This window comes from Impatiens glandulifera, chromosome 3 (assembly GCF_907164915.1).
Source record: "Impatiens glandulifera chromosome 3, dImpGla2.1, whole genome shotgun sequence".
NCBI classification, from domain to species: domain Eukaryota; kingdom Viridiplantae; phylum Streptophyta; class Magnoliopsida; order Ericales; family Balsaminaceae; genus Impatiens; species Impatiens glandulifera.
In genome coordinates, this window is record NC_061864.1 from 5,044,187 (window position 1) to 5,055,234 (window position 11,048).

At 32.4% G+C, this 11,048-nt stretch overlaps 2 protein-coding genes across 2 annotated transcripts; one reads left to right on the forward strand and one right to left on the reverse strand.

The window, feature by feature from the left end:
• Positions 1-200: 200 nt before the first annotated feature.
• LOC124930654 (phytolongin Phyl1.1-like) lies at positions 201-1,702 on the forward strand. Its single transcript, XM_047470985.1, has 2 exons — positions 201-357; positions 523-1,702. Exon 2 carries the CDS (start codon positions 655-657, stop codon positions 1,462-1,464), a length of 810 nt encoding a protein of 269 aa, XP_047326941.1. The 5' UTR covers positions 201-357; positions 523-654; the 3' UTR covers positions 1,465-1,702.
• A 147-nt stretch (positions 1,703-1,849) lies between these two features.
• Positions 1,850-9,580, reverse strand: LOC124929536 (probable methionine--tRNA ligase). The gene is made up of 17 exons (XM_047469924.1): positions 9,272-9,580; positions 9,055-9,199; positions 8,412-8,565; positions 8,061-8,216; positions 7,552-7,782; positions 7,282-7,425; positions 6,803-6,893; positions 6,600-6,706; positions 6,336-6,450; positions 5,259-5,395; positions 5,105-5,170; positions 4,742-4,870; positions 4,505-4,648; positions 4,295-4,415; positions 3,014-3,252; positions 2,809-2,910; positions 1,850-2,278 (listed from the first exon to the last, which is right to left on the reverse strand). The coding sequence occupies exons 1-17, from the start codon at positions 9,399-9,401 to the stop codon at positions 2,048-2,050; spliced, it is 2,442 nt and encodes an 813-aa protein (XP_047325880.1). The 5' UTR covers positions 9,402-9,580; the 3' UTR covers positions 1,850-2,047.
• Between the last annotated feature and the right edge of the window lie 1,468 nt (positions 9,581-11,048).

Below are 11,048 nucleotides of genomic sequence, written 5' to 3' on the forward strand. Positions count from 1 at the left end.
GATTAGAAAAATATATTATTGATTATACATAATAATGTTTAAACATATTTAGTTTTAACTTATCAACTGCAGAACACGTTAAGCCTACAAATTAACTTGGAATTAGGTCACGCACGCATTATATAGAGAGGCATCGACTATATATATATTAATAGTGTCTGGTAATGGGGACAAGTTCATTTATATATGATGGGAATTTGCCAACTTGACAGTCCTTCTTCTTCTTCATCTTCTCCTCTTCCCATACTAATAATAAAGACTCCACCTTTTTCTCTCCACACCCGTCTCTGTCTTCTTCATCTTATTCTGCAAAGAATTTCTCATCTGCCCATTTCGATATTGCTTGCTTCACAATTGGTAAGTTCATCCACACTTTTCTTCTATGCCAAAACTTCATCTACTTTCCGTTGACCTTAAATTTCCATTGATCCGTCTCTTCTTACTTTAATTTTTTCATCAGATTTGCCACCATCAAACGCGTTATCATCACTTAATATTAGGGTTTTTTCTTTTTCATTGCAGGGACTTAGATACGACTCATGATTGACTTCATGCTTGAATTTTTATCTGAATTATGTTTCCCCCCTTTGGTATATATAGAACTTAATTGATTGAAATATTGGATCTTGAGAGTTACTGTCTCTGTTTTAAACGATGGGTTCAATGCAAAATACTGTCTTTTACTGCTGTGTATTGAAGGGAGATCAAATTGTGTATACTTACAACAGTAATGGAGATCCTGAAATTGAAAAGCTAGCTTCATTGTGCTTAGAAAGGATTCCTTCCTTTCATAAATGGTATTTTCAGACTATGAACCATAAGACTTTCGGGTTTCTAATGGAAGAGAATTACGTTTACTTTACAATTGCAGACCAGGGTCTTGGTAATTCCGGTGTTCACAGCTTCTTAAAACATGTTATGGAGGAATTCAGAAAGGCTTCCAAGAAGGGTACTTTGAGAAGAACAATGTCTAATGTTAATTCTCACGCCTTACAAGAACAGTTACTTCCAGTAGTCCATAGATTGATCGCCTCGTTGGAGAAGGTTTCCCAGAATAGAACTGAATGGCCAACCGAGGCTCTGTCAAGTGACAATAATGCAAATGGAAGACAAAACGAGACAGCTGTTTCTACGAAAATGCCTTTGTTGGGTAGGCCAGGGAAACATGAGAAAAGGAAGATGAAGGATCATCATCATCATATGATTGGTATAAGAGACATTGAATTAGAGGATAGAGGAATCGCAATAGAGAACAGTTCTGGATCGACAGACAGTAGTAGTGGCCAGAGTGGACCGTTACAGAAGGAGTCGAGTTTGAGGAGGAGCTTGTCGGGTGGTAGCCAAAATGCTAGGAGGAAATGGTGCAGGCAAGTGAGGATTATTCTTGCAATTGATGCTGGTTTATGTTTGATAATGTTGGTTGTCTGGTTGGTGGTTTGTCGTGGTATTCAATGTCTCAGATGAAATTTTCTATAAACACGAGCTCCTATAAAACCTGTTTGCAAAATCTAATCCAATTATGAGTAACCTTGTACAGCTCCCTTATACTTGTAATTTCGTGAAATGCATTTTGTGTTTGAAAATGTAAACTTTTCATTTGATCGTGGTAATTTGTTTCTGTTTCCATTATTCTCTAGATAAACTGATCAGTTCATTTTCTGCAAGATGATGATAATAATATTAATGTGTTATTTGTTGCTTTGTCCAAAGAATGTGTACCAACATGTTTTTTTTTTGGTTTTGTCTGAATTTGAATTTATATCTTCTAGAGACAATGTATTGACAATTTCTAGTCTGACTTCAAATGTCTATCTAGTAACAAAATTTATAAGGAAAAATGTAAATATGCAAAAATCCTTGCTTTAATGCAAAATACTGTGCTTGTAAATAAATATCATTGTTGAAAGTTGAAACATGACAATTGCTATTGCAATGTGTTTGGGTCCTTTGAAATAAAAAAATAAAAATTGACAACTCGAGAAAGAAAAACAATGGAGCAAAATCTCGGGGTTAAGTTTATCGTTTCCTAGTCCTCTTTACGGATGATTCACCGTATGGATCCTTCCGATATGGATGAAACTTTGCATACACCAGCCGATGTAGTGAAAGGGAGGTCTTTGAAGCAAGCAACAAGTCCCTTATCTGTGTGCAAGTCAGGTTGAATTGTTTCCCAGACCTTCTTCTTTGGGTTAAGAACATCATCTGGCTTCCCTTCAAAACCCAGAAATTTGATCCTCTCACCAATAGCAGCAGATTCGGGTGGCTCAACCAATTCAACCTGAGAATAATACAAGACATAATTTAGGGTCTGTTTGATGAGAATTATTTGAATTTAATGAACCTTGTTTGATGTGGGTTATTTCAAATAACCCATTATTCAATCATCAATCTCATCATTCAAATAATTAACCAAGATATTTAACCCTCACATTGCCAATCACCTCTACCTCATCAATCATATTATTCAAAATATCAACACACACTATTTCTTTTATAAAAAATATTTTTCATTATATATTTATACCCCAATGTCTTTTTACCCAAATAGCCCACTTTTTAAAAACCTTATTTGGAAATAACCTACTGGTTATCCAAATAACCCAAAATCTAAAAAGACATAATTTTATTGTCTAAAACATTCCAAAATGTTAAACATAAATATGATATTCTAGTCACTTGTTTCATCAAACAAGTTTTCTTAACAAAAATAACCGATGATATTGAAAAAAAAAAAACTACATCAAACAAACCATATTATGTTTTGGAATTTTGGAGCATCTCTATGAATCCTACATCTAGAATACTTACTTTAGTCTGATCTGCACTTGAAGCAGCCAGAACCATGGCTTGTGATTTTATACCACGCATTGTAGCTGGCTTGAGGTTGCACAAAACACAGACCTTACGATTCTGTTAACGAAAACAAACCAAACATTTGAACACTTGAATCAGCTTCCAAAACAACAGAAAAGAAGAGAATGTTAGGTAAATGAAGAATATCTAAACGCGATACCTGCATTTCTTCTAGAGAAATGTACTTAACGAGCCCACTAACAACAGTGCGAGGTTGTGCTTCACCTACATCAATCTCTTCCACATATAAAGAGTCAGCATCAGGGTGTTTCTGAACTTTTGTAATAAGTCCAACACGGATATCAAGCCTGCTGATTGAAATTTCGGCTTCGGCTGGGGCTGACTTAGACTTGGACTCAGCAGCAGGTTTTGCTGCCCGTTGTTTCTTTCCATTTCCATCTGTTGAAGTATTGGGATAATACTGTAAGTAAGCTGACGTTATGGATCAGTTCTAATGGACAATGTCCAAATAGCTGTTTCAATAACATTTACTATTAAACTAATCAAAGCTTTTCGCAGTTAGCAAAAACTAGAGATTAAAAAGTACTCACTGGTAAAATATTTCAAACTAGGTTATCGAATAAAAACATCTTTCTTTCCTTAGATCTTTGTTTTATTGGATAATACTTGAGACAGTGTATGATAACACTTAATCTAAATAATTAAATGCTTATTGAAATAAGTTCATTTAACTGATATTTAAAATCACTATTTAGATTCAACTCAAATTAGGCTAAAATATTGGCTTAATTCTATAATACAAGTGACTTAACAAGGAATATAATTAAATGATAGAAAATACAACTTTAACCCTTAGAAATTAATCAAATTAAGTCACTAAAGGGGGTCAAAAAGTCTTCTCGACATTAGTTTCACATTTTATCAAATCAAGTACTTCAAATTCAGATATTTAATTTGTTAAATTAGCATTTATTTTTCAAACCAGTTATAACTAATTTGGAAGTTAAAATCCATTTTAAAGCACTCAACACTTCATTTTTAGTTTTTATCAAACACACTTAGTGTTATCCAATAAAATCATTTTTTTTCTTGGATCTTTGCTATATATTAGATAACACTTGGTAGTTTCATATATATATATATATATATATATATATATATATATATATATATATATATATATATTTGTTAATCAATGAAAATTTGGTTAAATCTCCATAAATGATCATTCAATATACTATTTATGATGATCAGCAAGAAGAACTACATGCACCAAGACACCAAAGCGATAACAATTAACTAGACAGCCACTTAAAACATGTCAGCAAGTAAGACTTGAGGCTCACACTTGATGTCATTCAAACCCTTGTTGAAAACCAGATGGAACAATTAAAACATCAAAATTCTTATAGATGATGCAATTGAATGAAGGGATTCCTACAAGCAGCAATAGAATAAGATAGAAGCACACTTAAGTAACCTGAAATTCCTGTCCTCTTTAATTGATCGTTTATCTTTTTGGTATCAGCTTCTGCTTTCAAAATCCTATCAGCCTGACTTCCAGAGAATTTTTGCCTGAAAAACTCCACCTCTTCATCTTTCTGCCAAAGAAACAATTTGTTATGATAAATTCTATATTAGCAAATTAAATTAAAGACCATAAAACTTCTTGAAAAGAAATGATACGAACCAATTCCTTAAACAATGGTTCTGGTGTTCCAATTTTGTGGCCAGCGGGTAGGAACTCCCAAGGTTTCCTTGCCTTCTCAACGTCTTTTTTCTTATCAGAAAGCGATAGTTGTGCTTCAAGAGGCAAATTGAGCTGCTTAAGAACCTACCACCACACAAAATGAAGAAGTTGACAATTGAAAGAGTAGACAAACCTGAAGATTCTAGATGTTAAATTTACTAGAAAAAACTATATTACCTCTACAGAAAAGGAAGGCATAAAAGGTTCTAAGAGACATGCAAGGAGGTACACTAATCCAGCTGAAGTTCTCATGACTATTGAACAAGAAGGTTTGTCTTCTTTGAACAATTTCCAGAATTTGCTCTCCTGTAGAGTAAGAATTCATTTTAAGAAATGTTTGAGAAATAATCAAATGTCAGGGTTGTTAAATGAGAATTTGAGGTAGATCCAGACCACAAACTGCAAATAAATTTAATTTCTTTTTTGTCTTGCTAAGTTTTGTTTCCAAACGACCTCATATGGATCCCACACGTCCAACAAGATATTTGAATAAAAAAGTGTTCCAAATGAGGCCAATTAAACGGATGATATCAAACTTACTTGTAGATATGCATTTCCCTCACCAGAAATGCTCATGGCAATCTTCAAACCTTGCTTCAGTTTAACCTGTGGAAAATGTCAAATAGAAGGCTTAGAACGACAAAACATGGTTCTTTGTTCTTAATTACAAAGACAACACATGTCCATCAGTCACCTTCTCCATAGCTTCCACATACTGCTCTACTAAATCACCAACTTTTTCTCCAAAGGTTTTAGTTAAGAGATGTGATTCCACTTCTGGAGAATCAGGAATTATGGAGCCATATCCTGCACCTCTATTTTCTTCAGAATCTGCCAGGATATAATGATATTCCATCAGCACGAGATTCAATGAAAATGAACAAACATGAAGCCAAACTGGTACAGAAAAACAAAACTATATAATTTAAAGATGAAAGGTAGTATAAAAATCGAATAATGTTGACAGGTGTGATTGGGAAATAGAATCTAAGAGTGTGATGTCAATTAGAATAAAAGCAAAATAATCCATTAAGAAACCACACAATGTAGAACAGAGATACACTAAAAAATTGGTAGAAAGATTTCTCAATGCACAAACAATTAGGTGCAAGCTCAGACAGAATTTTAGAGGCAGAAGAAAATAACCCAGATAACGGTCTGTTCATTATCAACCTTTTATCACGTTACATCATGATTTTAAAATTCTAAATTTGTTATGTTTGTGAAAATTCACATGATCGAATAAATAATCTGATCAATGTCCAAAATATAATCTAATCATGCTGGTGAAAAAAATCTCTGTACCAAATAAAGCAAAAATTTACACTATAATTTGGAATAATGATCTAAATCTAATTTATATAACAGATGAAGAAACAAAAGTCACATTATAATCTGGATCAGAATCCAAAAACTAATTTGCCGATGATCTAAAAAATACTTATACCAAACAAAAAAGAACACTTTAAAATTTAACTTGGCGATTTTCCAATACTAGTTTTCAAATAGGCTCAACATGAGAACCATTTGTCCTGGCAAGTATAATATTAATGACTGTATAGAACATAATCAGAATAGCTTATACATAATTAAAAATAGAACATCACAATTCAGCAGAAAACCAAACCTGGGGGAAACATGAGCATGTTGAAGATGAAAAGGGGAAATGTACAGTCATATAAGCTCCAAATTTTATCATGTCTTTGTAATAACATGGTTTGAGTAGTTGCAAGCTAATCTTGAAATAGGAAGCAATAAGCCTGTCAGTTACCTGGATTCTTAGCAATGAAGCTCAGGACACGATTGATGAAATTGCCTAAATTGTTCAGCAGCTCACTGTTTAGCTTTGCTTGCAAATCAGTCCATGTAAATAACGTGTCTGATATCTGATAATCGATACCATAAGTATTAGGAAAGACAAAATTATGAATATGAGTAATAAATTACACTTCTCATTTGCGACAGATGTGCAAGGTTTAATGGAAGGAGAGATGCTCACTCATAAACAAAATTGGTAGCATAGAAACGGCATTACCTCGGGCCGATTTGTTAGTAAGTAATATCTCCATACTTCCACAGGAATTTTTGTATCCTTTGCATCATTTCCAAACACACCAACTCCCTTGCTCTTTGAGAATTTCCCTACACAAAGAATCAAAAATGTAAAATATAAGCAAGTAAGGAAGTGCTAATAAATCTATAAGAACATATATGAAGAAGTAGTTTGTTTTGGCTAACCTGATTCATAGTTCAAGTACTCGGTAACACTAATCGTTTTCATCAAAGTCCAATTTTCACCGGTACCAAGAAGTGTTGATGGAAACATAACCTGTAACAAACCCAGGTAACAAAAACATTGAAGTTCCATCCCCATAAATATAATATAAATTACTCAGAAGACATTAGCATGCTGTCAAAAGGATTAGATAAGACTTTTAGAAATCAATGACAAAGAAACTATAGAGAATATAGGATTTGGTGTTTTGTTTGTTGGGGGGAAAGGAGGTGTTGAAAATGCTAGAAGGGGAAAATATTAGCAACTCCCATAAGAAGGAGCATTAATTATTCATGTAGTATCTTCCATGGACATATCTCATTTAAAATAAAATGAACCACCAGAGTGTTTCTGACACTCATAACCACTTGTAGTAACCTGCTTCTGTAAGAAATGCACAAACTAGACACAATGAAGAATAGAAAAATATTGAAGCACTTACTGTGTGGAATGGAACATTATCCTTTCCCATAAATTGATAAAGCTCCACATTTTCAGGATTTTTCCACCATTTCTCCCACTCAGCAGTGTAGCATGAAGTGATTGACACATATCCAATAGGTGCATCAAACCAAACATAAAATACCTGATAATCAAGATTTTCAACAAAAATGAGGATTTACGCAACTGCATAAGTTTAATTCAGGTACACTAATCACTAAGATAGTTTGCAAATCAATAACCTAATAAGCGTTACACCTTTACAACCAACCTTCTCCTTGAATTTCTCAAGTGGAACAGGAACACCCCATTTCAAATCCCTAGTAATACATCTTTGTTTCAACCCTTCTCTCAGCCATGCATTAGTTGCTTGAATTGCATTTTGACTCCAAAGCCCAGCTACTGACATGTGGTTTATATACTCTTCCAACTTGTCCTTCAGTTGAGGGAGGTCAAGAAACAAGTGGTCTGTATCACGAATGTGTGGCGTTGTGTGGCAAACCTATTCACAACAGATATACCAAATTTTAGAAATCCAAATCCAAGGCACAGCTTCCAAAAGAGAAGCCCCGTATTCAATTTCAAGAAGAAGAAAATATAACAAATTAGAAACAAACATAAAGTAAAAAAATAACCAATTGGGAATGAGTTTTGTGAAATGTTGAAATAAGTGTTATTGTATTACTTTGTGGAAAACATTAAACTTTTAAGTAGATAGAAGTTTCCCTTTGCTGGACAAGATTTAACTTTTAAGTTAGGCCAACATTTGAAGTGTAATACCTTGCATCTAGGGTCAATGAGCTCTGTGGGATTTAAAAGCTTTCCACACTTCTCACACTGATCTCCACGTGCAGAATCATAGCCACAATCTTTTGTTGGACAAGAGCCTTCCACAAATCGGTCAGCTAAGAATCTTTGACATGTTTCACAAAATAACTGCATATGAGCATTCAATTAAATGAGTTACAATCATATGGTGATAATTATGAGCTATGAAAGGTATAGCTTATAGCTTACCAATGAAAATTGGATCAAAAGAATAACCCACACGACTTGCATAATAAAGGATATCACAGAATATGAAGCCAATCTTTTCAAAATAATAATAATTATATAAAGGCAATAATGTACCTGCTGCATGGTATTCTCTATAAGCCAATTGTTATCCAAAAGTTTCTTGAAGATCGCTTGGCAAACATCAGTCTGTTGTGGAGTAGAGGTGCGACCAAACTCATCAAAGCTGATATTAAACCATTTATAGATGTCCCTGTGAATCGCATGGTATCTGCAAGGAATTGAAAGGTTAAAAGTATGCAATGGCCTTTTGAGAAACCAAATGCCCCATGTATAACATGAATTTTCATAGAACCTTCAGTAATTTGACCCTGACTTTCCATTTACACTATTTCTTTTATGTTCCTTTTCTTACTTAACTACACCATTCTTACATATACCAATGCAGTCAAATTCCTGTAACTGAATTTGGAAAATAGTAACACCTACATTTTCTGTCAAAAAAATTAACTTGAAGTAGAAAATGGACTTCAATAACATGTTATTTGTATTAGTTGGTCTGGCTATATTCCATGTCTCCCGAATAAATAAATAAAAACAGTATCCATGAAACTGGAACATCAATCACTAAATATGGAGTAGCTGAAGGAGATAGGTTACATTGTTCATTTCCTCAATTGAGTGCCATCATTTTAACTGGGAATTTCACAATGCAAAAAAAGTAACAAAATTCACAAGCTTAGAATGAAAAGGCTCGTACTTGTCACATATCTGTTGGGGTGTGCAATTCTCCTCCATGGCCTTCGTTTCAGTTGCAGTCCCATATTCATCAGTCCCGCAGACGTAAATCACATTGTAGCCTCGGAGCCGGCAGAAGCGTGCATAAACATCAGCGCTCAGAACACCTATCATATAATGGAAAGTAAATACAGGACTTCAACTCAGTTAAGTGATAGGGGATAGAAAAGAGAGCTTACAGCCAATTATGTTGCCAAGATGCGGAACATTGTTGACATAAGGTAAGGCGCTGGTGATGAGAATGTTCCGTTCGCCTGAAATAGGGAGCTTTGGTAGTTTCCGGTCGCTTCCGCTTGAAAGATCACCCATAACGTGAAATCTAGGGTTTTCGGCCTCGATGATTACTGCGGAGATTCCAATTCGTGAAGAATGTAGGCTGAGCTTAGTTGAGAACTTGAGATAAAGGCTTGTTCTTGCGATATCAGAGTGTGGTGGCGGGGGTGACCAATTAGGGCAAAGCAAGGTGGGCTAATATTGGGCAATTTGTTGTTTATAGTGTAATAAAACTATTAAAACTAATTTCGTGCATTATTTTCTTAGGAAAAAAATTATAAATACTGTTTTTTTTTTTTTTTAATTATCAAGATTTATTTTTGAAACAATAAATCTATTTTTTATTCATCTATTAAATGGAAGATTGCAATTTGCAACCAAATAATGAAACTCATCTAAAAAAAATATCACAAGTTATGATATTAGTTTTCATAAATTCTTCAAATAAAAATAAATAAGATCAAATTGAAATTGAAATGAAGGTAATGTCGGAATTTTTTGTATTATCTATTTTCGAGTCTTTTTGCGCATAGTTAATTTCACTACAAAGTTTATAAATATATCTTTTAACATATAGTTTTTTTTATAATCTACCTTTTTCTCAAAATGTTTAATTTTCTTTAACATAAAAATGTTGACTTTTGACATCTTATTCTTCAGCCTCTTAATGTTATCATTTTTCTTCTACTATTATTTTTATTTTTATTTTTTTTGTTGGATTAAATAATTATAAAAGAGGGGATATAACATTGTTTGAACAATTAAACCACCGCTTCGAACTCTAACTAAAAACATATAATTTGTCAAACATAAAGTTTTGATTAAAATAAATCATATATAAAATTATATTATATATTTATATATATATATATATATATATGATTTATTCAAATAAATGAACTAATTTGATTCAAACTCAAAACATATTAACTAATGTTATAATTAAAAAAATAACAATAATATTTTTTATAATAAACCAACTTAATTTTTATATTTTTATTTAATAATAAAATTTGTTTAAAATTGTTATTATATTTTTGTTGTACTTTAATTTTTTTTAATTAATTGTTTTAAAATATATTTATGAATTATTGGATGTATAAGTATAATATTCAAACCATTATAATTAAACCCACCAAATATTGAATACAATCAATTCGTAATTCGTCTTGTATATACAATTTTTTTAATCTTTTTTATGTATTAATTCCTTACCGCATGTATATATATCCTAGTCACATATCAATTGTATCTCCAAATTCGGTACACACATTTCAGCAGAAATATCATCATCAGCGTTGCAATAAACTATTTAAGGTTATAATGAGTTAAAATATATATATATATTACTATCAAATCTTTGTGTATCCCAATCTTTAAAAAATATTAGTGTATTGTATTAATTGTTATGTGATTAGTAAGATGAATTTTATTTTAAATTATTTCTTATATATATTGAGTTCAAGCCTTTGTTAGTTCAATAAAAACAAATTAGTGCAAAATGAGGCCATGCATGATATATTATTGAAGAGCTAGGTTTTAAATGTACAAATTAAGTATAAACTTTTTAGTCACAAATAAAATTAACCAACATGATATTTTTTGTTGTTCTATTACTTTCTATTACAACATTTTTGTTTAGATGAAATGAATTTTAACCTTGAAGGACAAGTGTTTTTTGCC